The sequence below is a fragment of the Agelaius tricolor genome, unplaced genomic scaffold (assembly GCF_023055355.1).
Source record: "Agelaius tricolor isolate 1412-34295 unplaced genomic scaffold, bAgeTri1.0.p SCAF_27, whole genome shotgun sequence".
Lineage (NCBI taxonomy): Eukaryota > Metazoa > Chordata > Aves > Passeriformes > Icteridae > Agelaius > Agelaius tricolor.
In genome coordinates, this window is record NW_027269287.1 from 8,019,114 (window position 1) to 8,036,427 (window position 17,314).

At 41.0% G+C, this 17,314-nt stretch overlaps 1 protein-coding gene across 2 annotated transcripts in view; it reads right to left on the minus strand.

The window, feature by feature from the left end:
* Positions 1-8,923: 8,923 nt before the first annotated feature.
* MCTP1 (multiple C2 and transmembrane domain containing 1) overlaps positions 8,924-17,314 on the minus strand; it is a 212,687-nt gene continuing 204,296 nt past the window's right edge. For both annotated transcript variants that reach the window (XM_071448671.1, XM_071448670.1), the window contains 3 exons: positions 15,448-15,557; positions 11,968-12,065; positions 8,924-10,921 (listed from right to left, as the gene is read on the minus strand). In XM_071448671.1, coding sequence (XP_071304772.1) covers positions 10,850-10,921; positions 11,968-12,065; positions 15,448-15,557 — 280 coding nt within the window. In that variant the 3' untranslated portion in view covers positions 8,924-10,849. The remainder of the gene's footprint in view (positions 10,922-11,967; positions 12,066-15,447; positions 15,558-17,314) is intronic.

Below are 17,314 nucleotides of genomic sequence, written 5' to 3' on the forward strand. Positions count from 1 at the left end.
GTCACCTTCTCTTCCTATGATGATCTGAAATTTTCACCTTCAGGCCACTTTACAATGACTTCGAAGATCCTTGATTGTGGTTTCATGTTTGACCGAACTGTAATGATTGGTGCAATCCCCTTACTCTCTGTGGCATCAGTGCCACGATGCGTGGAAGGGTCTTCTCCTTTGCACATCCAGCCCAGCACTGGCAGTCAGGGTGCCAGGAGAAGCTGTGCTTTGGTGCCAAACACTTCTGAAGTAGCTTGAACCCCTTCAGAAGCTGCCAGAATCTCTTTTATTTAGTTGGGGTGTGGGCCTCAGATCCTTTGTATCCCAGACTCCAGAATCCAAGAGCTCATCCTCTAGTCTCCTCAGTTATTCTTCCAGAGACTCCAGGAAGGACAATTCTCCCCATCTGCAGTGCAGAGCCATTTTTCACATCTTTGCTGTCCTGACTGGCCCCAGGGCTACTGCATCAACAGTCTCCTGTTTGATTTGTTTAAAAGCTTGTCACTTAAATCATTCTGGGTCACATGACAAAGAGGGTTTGCAAACTGACTGTAATCAGGAATATGCATCTTCCAGAAACCCACAGCACCTAGGAAAGCCTGTTTCCTATTTGGTGGTTGGTGAGGATACAGCTGTTACTTTATTGATCACATTGGAATCTGATGTCTCCATCTTGCCATTTTACTCCTACAAACTGAATTTCCTGGACACATCCCTTGACCCTGCTATGGTTTATGGCAAAATTATTCAGAAGGGTTTCTATTATCTTCTCTCCTTAAAAAACTTCCTCTGCTCTGTTGTCCCACACAATGACATCCTCAATGTATTACAAGTGTTCTGGAGCCTCAGCCTTTTCCAGAGCAGTGTGGATCAGTCCAAGGCAAATAGTGGGCATGTGTTTCCACCCCTGGGCAGTTGGTTCCAGGTGTATTGGATGCAATACAAAAAAACCCGTGTGGCCTGCACTCTGCTGCTGGAGATATGGAGAAGAGCACATTTGCAAAGTCAGTGGTGGCACCACTTTGCTGTCCTGGACTCCAGCTCATACTGAAGTTCCAGCACGTCTGGCACAGCAGTGCACGATGGTGGTGTGACTTCCTTCAGGCCGTGGTAGTCCACTGTCAGTCTCCATTTTCCACAGGACTTACATACTGGCCAATTAGGGTCATAAAAGAGTGAGCAAGTCTTGCTGGCTACTGCCTGACTCTCCACAAATCATCTCATGGATGGGGTTCACAGAATCCTGGCCAGTGTGGTGTTATCAATGCTGCCCTGCTGTGGTAGTGATGGTGTTCTGCCCTCAGCAGTGCTGCAGCAGAGGGGGAGAGATCAGGCAAGGTGTTCAGCTGCCTGACTTCCTCTGTCTCTACAGCTCTCCCAAAAGCCCAGCGATGCCCTTTTGGAACGTTGAAATACCCTCTCCTGAGGCAATCTGTGCCCAGGATGCACAGGCCCTCTGGGCCAGTCACAGTGGGGCGTGTTTGCCATTTGTTCCCAGCCAGAGTCACTTCAGTTTCCAGTACAGTCACATTGGGATCCTCCTGTCACCCCAGAAACAGAGATGGATTCTGCCCCTCAATATCTTGATGGCATCAGGGTATGTCGTATGCTGGTGTCAATTAAATCTTGATAGTCCTGTTGGACTGACATGCCAGGCCATTGGATCCACACAGTCCAGCAAATGCTGTTGTCCTTTTCCTGCACCTGACTGGAGGAACGGCCCCTTTAATTATGGTCATGGTGTTTGTTGCTCGCTTCTTGTAAACATAAAGTGGAGAATTTCAAGAGGATTGGAAAAAACATCAAACCTTCTACACTTTCTGAGGACTTGCCCACTGGAAACTGGAGCTGCATTTGTCCTTGAATTTCCTATGGTGGGTATTAGTCCTCTCAACTCACATACCTGTGCTGCCAGCACAGAGGTGGGTTTTTCATCCCATTTCCTTACATCCTCTCTGGAGTCACACAGCAAAAGCCGCAGGTCACCTTGTGCTTTGTACCCTCTCTCTTGAGCAGAGGGTACTATTGCTCCCAATAGTTTAGACTCTGGTCCACACTGGAGGGGCAAGGGACATTTCCTTTCTAATCTGCTGAAGTTTTTGAGTCTGTTCGCAGTCTTGGACAGTCTTTCCATAGACAAGGTGCAGGTCAGTAAGGAGGAAAAAAGATGTTGCTAGGTAATCACCTAAAGCACTTTGTTCTCCTCCTGTCACAGACATGGATGCCAGTGAGTTGGTGTACGATGATCATGTGCTCCATACAAACTTCTGCCACGTGGATTGTGCACTCTGGACCCCATCCAGATCTACAGGGGACTGCACCTTATTTGAATCCCTAGAGACTACCTCCAGAACACTCATTCTCCCAGACACTGGATAGCTTTCTCCATGGTGTCCCACCTGCCTGGGTGCACTACTAAATCATCCCTGAGAGAGAACCTTTCTCTCACGCTTGACAGGAGTCACCTCCAAAGGCTGAGAGCTTCTGTCCTCTTCCCAGTGCTCTTGTCAATGACAGATCCTGGGACAGGGATTCCAGTTGCTTGGCTTCACTACCATCTAGTTTCATATCATGGGCCATGTCATGGTAACATTGGGTCAGCTGGGGCTGACCCAGGTGGTGGTGAAATCTCTTTGCAGATCTCACAGCTCATCCAGGGATACAGATCAGTGATTATCTCTGGCCCTGCCTCTTCCTCCTGTTGTGAGGGTCCTGCTTCCTCTTCATACCTTACTAAAGAAACTGATTTGGCTTTGGATTTCTTCTTCTTTATAGGGGCAACTTCTGCTGGCACTGGGTTGTTCCTGTGGTTCACCTGCAGTCTGCGTGGCCCCACTGCCTGTTTTGCTGCTTTCCTCCTCTTCCCCCTGAGGGTGCAGTCTAGTATCACATAGTGTCCAATAAACAGTAGCCAGGGTCCAGGCATACTGTAGAACTTCCCTCCTCTCTGGAATTGCCACATCATTTTTCTTTCAAATATTCTGCTACTTTAACAGGGTCCTGTACTTGTTCAGGGGTGAATGGAGACCCTTCCAACAAGAGACAATACCAGACAGCTCTCTCTGCCACAATTTCTTGACTGAAAGAAACCCCTTCTCCTCAGAAGAGAGTTCTTTTTCAGAAGGTGCAATGGCAGGAAGTGCTGTCCCGTTTGTGTCTGTATATAAACTGCTGGCATCAGCCTCTCTGTGCTGGCCATTACCACTCCCAGCTACTGCAAAAATTAACCCTGTTCTACCCAGAAACAGTGGTTTTTTTGGTTCAGTTTGGTTTTCTTTCTAGACAAATTTAAAAAAAAAAACCCTTTCAAGTGCATGCTGTACCACAGAAGTACCAGGTTTAAGACATGAAGGGTTGCTTTTGTACTATCTTGTTTGCCTACAGTGATGGCAAGCCATCAATGAACAATACTCTGTGCTTCTGCTAGAGGGCTACATTTTGGGATGCCCAAGTGGAAAGAGCAAAAAAACTTGCTTTGCATAACAGACTACAAAGAGGCAATCAGGCTGTTGTTTCAAATATTTGCTCTTTATAAATTTAAGCACAAATTTTGTGCAGGATTTTGAAGTAAAGGCCTGTAAATAAAAATCAAATTACTTTCTAGTAAGTGTCTGTTCCAAAGGAAAACTTTCAGGTCCCCTCTAGGCTTCTATTTATCTAGACACTGGGGGAGAGAGGTCCCTACAAAGCAGAATGAGAACTTATCTTTCAAAAGTGTATCCTTCCCCAGAAATCTCTATAGGCCAGAGTATCTTCAAAGGAGGAGAAGACTTTTTTTTTTTCCTCTCCTGCTGGAGAGCATATGTACACTCTTTTTTCTGCAATATCTTCATTAAAATTGCGTAATTTTTTGCTAGTTATATTTCCAAATTTTTCTGTTATCCACTGGGAGCCTTCAAGGCTGCAGCCCCTCTCCGCCTCTGCTGTCTCTTGAACAGTCAGTTCTGGATCTTCTTCTCCACTGAGCTCCAGCTGCAAAGAGCATCGGTACTCTAATTGACTAGATCCACTATCCCTCTTCCTTCATCTCAGCAGCCTCATGTCTAGCACAGCATCATCTTAGGAAATATGCATCATGGGTTTGAGTCCACCCATACTGAACAGAAACTAAAACTGCAGTTTCCTGTCTAGGGCAAGTGCCATGCCTCTACACTTAAACTGAGGAGCTGCAGCAGGGGAAGCTTCACATCATCTGAGCTGAGACTATCACAATCACAGCTCTTCCTGTCTGTACCTGCCCTCCAGCAGCCTTGCTGAAAGTGACCTCTGTCTTCATTTTAGACAAGCTACAACGTAAGAGTGGCTTTCCTATCTGTTTCCTTTGATGAGTGGGAAGCTTTGATGTCACCTGCTCATCCTCCTGACCCCTCATCATATTTTAGCAGTGGGTTTGGGTGGTAGGATGCTTTCAGTTTTACTCTGAATATAAACCATGCCAGTTTTTAAAGCTGTATCCTTCTTCCATCAGTCAAAAGACACTCAATTTTTGAAAACCTGATACACATCCCCACCCTCCAGCAAATCAACTGCACCACTCAGCTTGGTGTCACCTGCAAATATGTCAAGAGTATGCTCGATCCCACTACGTCATTGATGATGATACTGAATAGTATTGGTCCTAGGACACCACCCTCATCCACGCCACTTACTACTGTTCTCTATTTTGACATCAAGCTGTTTGTTGGCTGCAACATTTTGAGTGCAGCCATCCAGCCAATTCCTTAACCATCAAATAGCTCACCCATCCAACTTCCTCCATTTTAGTGTCACAGGCCTTAGAAAAAGACTTGTCCATCTGATCTGTGTCCTCTGGCTTAAGAAGCCTGGTTAGGAGTTAAGATTGAAAATTTATTTCCTCATATAATATCGGAGTCTATTATATGGAGTCTACATGTATTATATGTCTGCAATTCTTTCATGGCCAAATGTCTGCCTTTGGTAACAGGCTGAATAGGGCTGAAATTAGGAGAAAAGCTGCCAGCTGCATTAACTCACTGAACTTCTGGACTAAGGAATTAGTTTTAAAACATATTATTTGTAAATAACATCAGAGTTGACACATTTCTTATCATTGAGAGATGTGGCCTTTCCTTGTTTTATGAATGTGTGAAGTAAGTGGAATGGCTACTGTCTAATGTCAGCCCACTCTGTGCAAAGGAACTGAAGTTTCAGAGTGGGAACTGTGGTTTCTAAAAGCTCAGGACTTCTCAGCTGCAGTGATGTATGTCACGTATCCTCAACTGTGTATTCATACTAGAAAGAGGGTTTAACATTCAGGTTGATATGGAGGAGGCCCAAGAAACTCCCTCCTTCTCTTGAACCACTATGCATTTTCATGTTGTATACTGATCATTTAAATTAGCACTCACAAAAATGATGAACTAATACACTTGTTTGAGACAAGGCAGCTGGGCAGATGCTCTATAAAGCTCTTCACAGGAACTTCATCTCGAGCCTCCTCTGTTACAGCCAAGATGGTCTCAATTACTGTCAGCCATGCCCAGTGTTGGCAGCTCTGGGACAGCACACTTCAGTGTTCAGCTCTGCATCCTCAATCATACATGAGGCCAGTTTCCTGCTACTGATGGGCAGGGGCAAACTCCCTGCATCATACAGGCAGTGTGCACCTGTGATTGTCTTTTGACTCTCCCTTCACTTTATCAGAACTTTGCTTTATCACAACTTTAAAACGGTAAACATAAGCCCTGGTTTTAAACTTCCTGGCACTTGACAGCTTTGACAACAAGTGACGGAAAGTGTCAGCTAATTAAAAAATTAATTTCCTTTTCAAATGCCACTCTTTATTATGAAAATGTCTACTCAAAGTGCAGCCTACACATTACCCTGTAGAGAAGGAACCCAAACAGCAAAAATCATAGTGCTGTATTTAATTATGAATCAGAGGATTTTACAAAGAACAGTAAGTTGCATAGTGAAAGCCTAATTTCTGTGATGGAGAAAACATAGAAGCAATCCTCTTCAACCCCAAGCAACCCATGCTTGCTGCAATTGCTAATTTTAGACACAAACTTTATAAACTACAGGTTTTCTGCTTTGGCATGGATTTATATGAATTGTTTTTCCCCCAGATCAAATGACTACTGTGTCTGGATGCAAATCATGCAGAGGTCCAAATCATTTAACTGGAGCAGAGCAAAACTGCAAGCTCAGACATTTTAGAAGCCAGTAACCAACAGCAAGATGCATGCATATTGCAGGAACAGTTATACAACTTCCAGAAATTTCTTTTCCTTTAACCTAAATTTCCTTGACTATTCTTTTCTGCACTATCATAGAGAACAGCTTCAAAATATGTCACCACCAGGGAGTGAGGAGTCAAGAAAGTCTGAATGCCTGAGGAGGTTGGTCTAGATGGGAGTCACTACAGGTCCAAGAGAAGCAGAGCTGATGAAAGACAGGTATGTATGACTGCTTAATGCAGCAGTGAGAAACCAAACATTGAGCTTCAGGTAGGAGATATGTGAGGGAAACCTGAAGTGCTGGCACGAAACCAGCAGCTGAAGCTTTGTGACCTTATTGTCTAGGAGTTGTACCTATAAAAAGGTGAATTAGGCAAAGAATGTGGGTGAGGAAAAGCAGCCTATCAAAAGAACAAACAGGGAGAAGAAGCAGGAAAGGATGACATGGCAAACAGTTTCTAGTTAAGGTTTAATTGTTAGTATCAGTGGTGACCAGGAAATGAAGAGTTTGGTCATGAGGGGAGTGAGGCCGAAGTGGACAAAAGGAGAGAGGGACCCTTGACATTGAGAAGTGTAGAGACACCTCCATGGCATGCCATCAGCAGTGTCTGAAGTTGGGAAGAGGTGGGGAATGGGGTGGCTCTTGGAACTATGTGAATGTAACTTTTTGAGCTGTCATGAGCATGACAGGGGAAAGTATGTATCTGCATTGTGAAGAGAGAACAGGAACAGGCTGCTTCCAGCATTATAATCCATTATAATTCTTTCCCAACTCTTTTCCAACCCTCTCTTCTCAAAACTGTGCTCTGCCTCAGCAAATTGCAGTGACTAAACTTTCTTCTAAGTAAGAAAGATACTTCTAGAAACATAGTTCAGAAAGACTTGTCTTTTACTCAAATCCCAGTCCTTAAAAAAAAACTTGCAAGAATTTAAGATATATTTGGTAGTTACCCCATTTTTCAGTAAATATTTTATTTAAGCAATCCTTCCTCATTTCTTTTTCCCTTTTCCCAACAGATATGTTCAGGAACACTCAGCCTGAATAATACAAACACAGCATAGGAAAGGTCTTGCTTTACTCTTCAGGCTCATTGCTTTTGATCAAGTCATTATCTCATGACTGTAAACAACAGACTCCTCCTGATACAAGTACATTTGCTTGTTGAGCTTGTTAAATGTCCCAGGGCTAGAAATCCTATGGGGAAGAAAAATATTTTTCTTTTTTTTTACCATATTTTTTCAAGAGGCAGCAAAAAAACTCCTTTTATGAATGTAACTCAAGGATATACATGCCCTACAGTCTGCTTCTGAGGCCTAAAGTTTTGCAAGTCAGAGAAATGGTCAGTGCACCAAACTGCAAATCAGCAAGGTCAGTCCTATAATGTGGCAAAAACACCACTGGAAAAGAGATATTTTTGTTGAGTACCCAGCTCAACAAAAAGCCAATACCTTTTGCTGTTGCCATTCAGTGAGGAGGTGGTAGAGGCTTGGAGCAGACTCTGGGAGTTGAGGTGCAGATGCAAGTGAGTCAGTGTCACCTGAAGAGTTTCTGCCACAAAGCACTCAATCTCTGTGTGAACCACAAGTCAGTTAAACCACTGGTTGGGAACCCTGCCTGCTTAGCAGAGAGCTGCAAAGCTTTTCATTATGTTTTGTAACACATGTAATCTAACAATGATGAAAGAAATAAGTTTTCCTTTACCTCCTTTGCTTCATGCTCCGGAATTATCTTCATATTAAATACCTTAGCATCATGCAGTGCATTTGCTGGCAGCTCTTCCTCTTGTTCGTGAAGCCTATGCTCTAGGGGACCAAATTAGCTGATAGAATATATGCAGACTGCTTAATTATTTTCTTGTTATTCCACTGTTGGTTTAATTGCAATAGCAAAAAGACTTGAGGGTTATTGCACTTAGATTTAAAATACAAAATTATAATACAGCAGCTCTTCTAGTTAAAGGTCATTGCTATTATGAAAAATACTTAGGTGTTTCTACAAAGAGGAACCACTGTAAAAACAGGGTAAGCAAGCTCTGTACTGGGAGTTATCAGCAGGAATGTAACAACAGCCTCTCATTAATCAGCCTTAGTGAATTCTGACTGCTCTGACATCCAACTTAACTAATAATTTTCTATGAACTCACATGAAGTTAAATTTTATTTACTGAGAACAGAGACAATTTCATGATTGTGAGATGCCTTATTCTTTTTTGGTTGTTTATGAACAGACAAGTTGCTTTCAGAATAAAGCCTGCCAAATCCAACAGGTTAGAAATGGACTTCAGAATCAGTCTGGAAAAGGAAGATATGTTGGAATATTCATGGCATAAGACAGGATTGGCTCTTTACAGAGGCCACCTATACAAAGCAGCATAGACAAACTGGAAATAGTGAAAATCACTATTCCCTCACAAACTATTTTAATTGTGATTTTAAATTGTCTTGTTGTGGCAGGAGAATAGTATTTAATCAATAAGTGTTCTTAGCCTTGCCTCTGTGTGTTATATTTTCAGTGAGATCAATTTTGAGTGACTGAGGCATTTAAAAGTAGTCCACCATTTTTCAACAAACAGATGTTTGTTGTCTCCCCTCCCCCCGCCCCCATCCCTGCATGTTAGGGAACTTAAAATACTGAAAGCCTGCCCAAAGAAATTCACTTTCCCATCACAGCACTCATAGAAAAACGACAACATAGGATTTCAAAGACAGAGGCTTAAGAATATCTAAGAGACTGATGCTTAGAAGTGTGTTTAATTCTGGAAACATGCATAACCAGCTTAGATATTACCACCGAAGCAAACATTTGAAATTGTGTACAAAAAAAAAGACAACACGCAGGCTGGTGGGCAACGTTAAGGTACAAGGCTTGCGGTGTATTAAAGAAATGTGCAAAACTGACAACAGGCAACAAGCATTCACATCTTGTTTAGTCACAAATTTGTTTCTTTTAAAACAAATAGGCTGACCAGTGCCTTTGATTTCACCAATAGTATGTTGCTCTTCAGGTAGGATACAGCCAAAAGGTTACACAAGCTGCAAAATTAAACTCTTTCAGAGTCATGATGTAATAAGAGCTTGTTTAAGTCCAAGCCTTTCTACAGACCATTCATTTGATTAGCATTCTTTTAAATATACAAACAGAAGGATCAAAGTTACTGTCACATAAGAACTTGGCTATCATTTTATCTGCAAAACAAAGAAATCCAGGATGATCCTTCATAAGCAATGCAACTAACACATATTTCTTTGGACAAATACATATTCAGATGTGCTTGCAAAGTATTTCTAAATAGACTTTTCAAAAAGTATTTTTAGAGTAGTGCAATATAACTTTATCTGCAATTGCAACCAGTGAGAGGTAATCCAGAGAGGACCACAGCCCCCCTTGAGGATGCAGTCCTGTCATTCTCCCCTGGGCAAAAAATCCCCTTTAATGTCACTGGGAACTAATAATGAGGAGCTGTGCACAGGTAGTCCCTCAGGAATGAGTCTCTGCTCACTATGTGGGGAGCTGAGTGTGGAAGTCTGCATGCAGCTACCAGAATATATCCCCAAGTACTCGTTATGCAGTGGCCACTAAGACATTTGAAATGTAAATGTTTCTCATCTATGTTCCATGTAATTTATAAGATAATGCAGTTTCCATGCAGTAGGGAAAGATTGTATCAGAAGAACTGACATTATTAACTAAGGAGAAAACCCTGGTGTATCAGTTTTACCACAACTGCATTTTTTTTTCCTCTACACGGTATTTCACATTGGTAACAGGCAATGTTATACCATAAAGCATATTCATATGATCCTGTGATTTGAATGAAAAACCTTTTCTGCAAGATATCCATATTAAAATAGTTATGTGCACAAAAAAGTATTCATAGTATGACACCCAAAGCAGTATGAAGTTAGTTTTACCCATTAGAGCTAAGCTATGTAGTACAAATGAAGACTACTGGTACACGTAGAAAAATATGACAGGCAATCAGTTACAAACCTGGCAGTATTTTGAAACAGAGATTTTTAGGTCTTACAATGGAATGATAAAGACAGCAGGAACTGCTTTTGGGAGCTCCACAAAGAGATTTGCACTTGGTGTTTCTCACTGTCTTATAAGCAGCCCTACCACATAGAAAAATGTTGCACCAGAAGTTAACATTGGGGTCTGAAATTTAAAAAAATCTACTAAAACATAAGTGCAGTAGGCTCCACTACATTGTATTTCTCTTGCAATATATAAAACATAGAAAATTGTAATGATGACTAACTGGATAAAAATATGAAGGCTCACAAATAAAATATGAGAAATTTCTGAGTCAGATTTAGTGTTTTGTAGGTTTAGTTAGCATGATTTGACTATCTCACGTATCTTTGACCACCAAGTAGCAATATATATTCTCCATTTTAGATTGACTCATTTAATGTGTTATATTATTTCTAACAAGGCTTTAAAATGACAAAAACCCTACTTGAAACAAATGTCTTTACAATGAGAAATAGATTTTCCACGAGAAATCATTTTCCACCTTTGAATACTGTTACAAAATCTCCCCAATAGATAAAAAGGCAAGATAAATAAAAATCTTAGAGAAAGGAAACTCTTCTTAGGCTTGCTCTTTTATCTTCCCCTGGCAGATGCTGGTCTCCTCAACACATGAAGTTGGCTAGGCAAGATTGTTTTTCTTTCTCTTGCTTGGGCTGTGAGTTGGATCTTGTTTCAGTTCATGGTATTGCATCTGTTTAAACACAAAGTTCAGAAAGAAAGTTGTCAGGTGGCACTTGTTAGGAAAAAAGAAAGATACCCTTTTTTTTCTGACAGGGGATAAAAGGTTAAAAAAAAGAAGATTTTCCCCTAAAAACAACACAGGATTTGCAGATGTGATTCACCAACACCAGAATGACAGATCTAGAATAAGAAGGAAAACCAACACTAGGAATATCCTACCAGGAAATAACACTGCATGCTGATATAAACTTAGAAAAGACTAGTTTTTTTTTGTTTTCTCCATGAGCTCTAGCAGACAATAAACATTATCATCTTGACCATATTGGATACCATTCTTCATAATGTTTCTTAAAAGCTTGGTTATTTCTAAATGCCTACCTCAGAGGGTATCAGATACAGAGAGAGTGTTCTCACCTCTATCTCCTACCTAATACCAGCTCTGAACTGAAACTAGAAATATGGGAAGTCTATAATCTTTGTGACACCGGATGTGATTTATGTGCTTGATGCTATCTTAAATCTTGCATGCTCTCTGGGGATTGTGTACTGCATCATAAAAGCTTGTAACTCACAACCAGCTTTTTTGGGGTTTTTTTTTTGAAAGGAATTTATGAGCCCAGTGGAACTGTGGCCACAGCAAAAGCTTTCACCCCTTGGAAAGGAAAGGCCAAAGTATTCTCAGAGTGCTGAGCAATGCTGTCTGCCTCTTCTGTTATTTGACCTTCCTGTTCCTTCTCTTGCTTCTGAGACCCACAGCTCCAGTGTTTCCTGTGCAGTGCCTTATCCCAAACAGATTCACATCATGCTGGATGCTGCTTAATACAAGCTCTAGCTACCATCTCACAAATACTTGTCCTTCTACTGATTTTTTTTCCAAGGATCCTAAGAGGCACAACCAATGCTGGAACTTTTTTCTCATTGGATAAAGATCTAGCAGCCTCCTTCTGGTTAATGGACTGTCCTCAGCTTGAGTTTGCAATTTCTTTCTGCCAAAGAATATAATAGTAAATCAAAATAACGGCTTTAAAAATGATAAAATAAAATAATTATACACACCACTTGCACATCAGAAGGGACTCTGGACAGAAAGTCAAGTAGCTCGTTGTTATCAATTGCATATGGATTTCGAATCTTCTTTGTAAATTTATTGATGCCTGCAAAAGTGAAAGTTCAAATGTTACTATCATAAGGTATATGATTTCAAAAGATACATACTTTTGTCAAAGTTTTAAAACAGATTTTAGGATCCATTCTGAATCCTGACAGTAGCACTGAATGAATGCATGAATTGTAAACTCGGGCTCCAAAGGTTGGACTCTGCTTCTGTGGTTCCCTGTTTCAAAATGCAAAAGTTCTAGGGACATTTTCAAATTCCTTCAATATATTTTTTTGGAAAGTCACAGAAACTGTGATTATTATGAGGAAGTTGGGAAAAGCAGAGGCATAAAAAGTACTTAATTTCTGAAACAGAAAGGATGAGCAGAATTGGGCTTAATTGGAGGACACAAAATTCATATAAGATTCAGAATATTCAAAGAAAGTATTTTCATGCTAACGACAATGAAATATATGGGAAGCATGAAGTCTGAATCATATGAAAGCTTTAGAGGAGTTTGCACAAACCTCTGTGTGAGAATGACAGGTAGAGACAAGCTGATAGCAGTGCAGAGGAGAGAGGATATGTCTCCTTTAGACTTCATGGTCTTATAATGCCTATTGAGAATTAGTATTCAGAAGCACCAAGAAAAATCATCCACAAAATAATCAGGAAGCAGGCTTTTAAATTAGATATATTTTCTTAATTACATACCGAGTCAGATTCATAGACTTTGAGAACCTGGTCTGTGGGCTCTGGGAACACATGTGTAAAACATGGACAGGAACAGTGCAAACTGCATTGACTCTCATGTGAGCAGGAGAAAGCCAGGACATGATTAAAAATATGCCTTCCTATGTAATTTATCCAGGCGCTATCAGATATAAGATTACATAGTTTATCTTCCACAAAGTCTTTGGTGCCCAGACTTTTCAGAAAGCTTTAGCAAGGACATATAGCCTTTGGATAGGGCATGCAAGATTCAGTGTCGACAACAACCACGGCATTCCACTGCTTGAATCCTCAGTTCTGCAGTGCAGATAGGAGATGCTGCCCTCCCTTTATATGGTGTTTGATAGTGAATGTTCAGAAGGAACATCTGACCTTCAAACACCTTTGTTTAAGAAGAGGTTCTGCATCAGGAAGTGACTGCAAAAATTTAAGGTTGAACGCCACTGTTCATTGCACATGGCCACTGGACAACTCATGGGTGAGTTCTGGTGGTATGATCTCACTTTATCACACCTGATAAAGAAAAATACCAGTCGGCATGTGAAACCTCAAGAAAGGCTGCACAAATGAGAGGAGACACTACAGGAGAAGCAGAATAGAACAAGGAGATTGGTCTTTTCCAACAGTTTGAAAATTTTCAGATTAAAATAATTACAGTTTTTTCCACATTAACAGCTGTAGCTGTTACCAGGACTCAGCACTTCATCAAATGGGATTAGGATGGAGAAGTGGTTTCTGCTCCACCCCACCTAACACACCACATCTTCAAGGACCAGTAGTCTCCACTGGGAGAGACACAGCCAGGAAAGGATGAAGAATTTCTTGCTAGGGCAGGCTGAAAGGAGCAGACCCTAGGGATGCACAGAAGACAGCTATACAAAAGATGACACGTAATATGAAGAAATTTTAATTTAAAAACTCTGCCTTCCAAGGAACAAAATGGACAGATGCTACTACAGACCAGCTCAAACATTCCTATGGAACTAAGTCAAAAAAGAGAAATCAATGGCTTCCCACAGGCAGGATGGATGAATACGTTGAAGAAATATACACAGGAGAGGCTAGAAACATACAGTGATGGAGAAAACAGGTGGGTGTTTGGAATACTGCAATTTTTGAAGGAACAGATGCTCAAAGCTGTTCTCAGCATAACAGGGCTCTGTGAGAATTCATTTCACCCTGAGGAGGTCTGGACTATGGGACCTGCACCTGTGCAATACCTGTCTGGTCTCCTGCCATGATGCAAGAGAAAAAGATTCCTAAAGAAGGGATCCACGTACACTTTCTGAGTAAAAAGTCACCTGAACTGAAATGCAGGAGAAAAATGTGGAGTCAAAACCTCTAGTGAACCAAGGGGGTTGAAGTTATATCTCCATAGCCTATGTAACTTGAAGGCAGGGAGAGAAGAGATGCAGAGAGTGCAAGGTACATTTATAATAATTTATGCTTACACTATCCATCCATGGTTTGGGAGGCTTGGGAGTTGAGACTCTGCCTTATCTGAAACAGAGATATTTCTGTGGGAGTGTGACACTTCCAGGGGTATGAGTCATGAGCTTTTCAAAGAACGTTCTGGCTCTACAGTTATGTGGATCTTGGAGGGGTATTATAATCTCAGATTATTGTATCAAACCTGATGTAAAAAAGCAAGATGTCAGACCTGTCTGAAAAATGACAGACAAATACTTTGAACTTCCTGTGTGCATGCTAGAAGAAATGAAATTTTGGGAATGAACTAAGTCTGGGTTACACTTAAGTGATGCATGGTATGGAGGAAGAAGTAAAAGTCAAAGAAGGAAAAGAAAGGAAGCCCATATGCTTGCTTTTGTTCATTCTGTAGAAATACTTTTGTTCATATCTTCTTTATTGTTTCAGCTATGATCATTTGGGAAAACATTCTAGGAAAATTACTAATACTGACTGATAAACAAAAAAAATTCTTTGGAGTCAGTTCAATGATTTTATGCTGTCTCCTGAATTCAAAACTTTTTCACAAAAGAGTGACTGCTATTCTTCAGAAAGAAAATCTGGCCACTCTGCTCTTCATAAGTCTGTGTTACTGGGTATAGCAGCTGGTGGTGTAAGAAGTATGAAAAGATATACAAATGAAAACCTGGAGCATTATTTACAACAGATGTGGTAACAGTAGCTTTTTAAGAATCAGTGTAAGGAATAGATATAAGCACAACTAGTGAAAGCTTGGATCAATCATAATTCCATCCCCCTACATGCCCAGAGTTTCTGTTCATTATCAACCAGCCAAATACCATGTATTCCTTTCTGTCTAACTAAAGATGACCCCTTAAACAGGTTTCTTGCTGCTATGTTTGCATACGCTTACACAAGATAAAGTACTGCAGTAAAAAAGGAGTATTGTCCTAAATGCACTATATAGATTGAAATGCCTCTGATTGTGCGTAAGTGGTGAAAATAAATCAGAGTCATATCTAGACAAAGCTACACTTTGATATATGAAGAATCCTCATGGCTAAATGTTTATAGTATGATTAAGTCTAAAATGTCAGCCAAGAAAAATGCATTTTGCAGGTGGGCCTAAATAGTTACAGTGTTGCTGTTAACTAACATGCCTAATTCCATTATAGGGTAGCTTCATGACCATAAATACCAAAAAGTAGTGTCAGTGTAAGTCATCCATTAAAAAACAGGTTTTTAAAGCAATACAGACAGTTTAAAAGGGCTTTACTTACCCCAGACAAGGACAATGTATCTCAGTGGAATGAAATACAGGATGATGGTGAACACAGAGAGGGCAACAATTGCCAGCCAGCTCAGGAATGGGACAGTCCAGTTGAATGTACTAAAGAGAAATTCACAAAAGTCAGGACTGAAGAAAAACTAACAAAAGTCAGAACTGAGGTAGGCCAACAAAGCCAATAAAAGAGGAAAGGACAGTGGGAGAAGTGTCAGTTTCCATCAGGAAGAACAAACTGAGTCTACTAATGAAAGCATGGATGCATTTGTCATTCATCAGGGAGAGCCTGGGCTTGGATCATGTCAGTAGAAATGAAAGGAGGTCCTAGCTTTGCCCACTTGCCTGCTGAGTTTCACCTCTCCCAGCCCAGCAGTGCACATCTGCCAGGTGAATCACTGCTCTGCTTTTTGGAAATCTCAGTGCCTAACCCCAGTTTCAGCCCCAGGAAAAACCCACAGAGCTCCTTACTCTCCAAATGTACTCACACAGGCAATCTCCATTCCCTTCTCAACACCATGGTAGAGTAGGGTACAATAGTTGTAAGAACTACTGCTAAGGCTTTCTTGTTTTATCTCCTCCCTATTCCACTTTAAGGATAGCACAAGGAGTTAAAGGCTGAACAGGGACATTCCCCTCTGTCTGAGGTACAGGCGCACTCCTCAGCCAGGTGCCTTCCAGCTCTGGGGGAAAAGGAAAAGGCAAGTGCATGGCTATGCAAAGTTGGAGACTCATCCATGTGCATAAGAAGGAGAGGGCTGGCGGGCGGGAAAAAAGAGGGCGTAGAAAAGTTAGTCATGAAGACAGGGATAATGCAACAGCAGTGGTTGAGGGAAGAAATAAAAACCCCCTGGATGTCAAAATTTAAAAAATATATAATTAAAAACCCCTGAAATAAGTAAAGGGGTTTTTTTCTATGAATAAAGGAAGAGAATTTCTGGGATCCCGTCAGAGTTGCAGGATATTACCTTTCCAAAAAAAGTCACAGATAAAAACATCCTCACTAAGGGTCCCAGACTCTATTCTGCAAAATTGCAGAATATTTATAAATTTATAAATTCTGCAAAATTGAGGTGTGAGGGAGAGTTAATGGATCTTGGAAAGGGTGCTGTGGGTCTCCAACTCCTGCGTTCAATGAAGAGAGAAAGACCAGTTGATAATTTTATACATACATACCATAGGAACGTTGGTTAAGGGGAGCCTGGCTTGGTGTATTTGTTCCGTGAAAGCACTGCCATCTCAAAAGTGTTGGATGACATTTATCCAGAAGGATAATGTGGCTTTAAATCTAAATAGTTTAATGATACACTTTAAAGTACTACTACTAGCTACATTCTCAATCAATGTGATCACATAATTTTGGCTTCTCTAGATGAATAATTGCAATTACCTGAATTGCAAGCCATATTTTTCATTATGAGCTCTGGCTTCCTGTTTATTTGTCTTCTTTTTTCCTTGGCAATTTTGACATGTCTCCACTAGCATTATGTTAGTATCACTTAGTGTAGGATGCCTCCCTTTATCCTCAGGGGACACCTGCTCTTTTCCCCTTTTCTGTAGGCATTTGGGATGAACAGAAGGTTGAGGGTCTGCTCATGTTCCTGTGACTCGGCTTTGTGCAATCATCACAGACACACCATGATGTGTGGGAGCACTGGCTCCTCACTTAGCAAAGCTCCTTATGGGCTGTGTTAACACGGCATTCAGTACAGGTTTCCCATTATAGTTTTAGGAACAAATGACAAAGATTTATAGTCTCACTCAGTTTACAAAATTCTGTAGCTCTCATCTGGTATATAAGAGAACAAACCCTACCTCCAAAATGCACAATTAGAACTACTTAATCATCAAGACAACTTCCACGA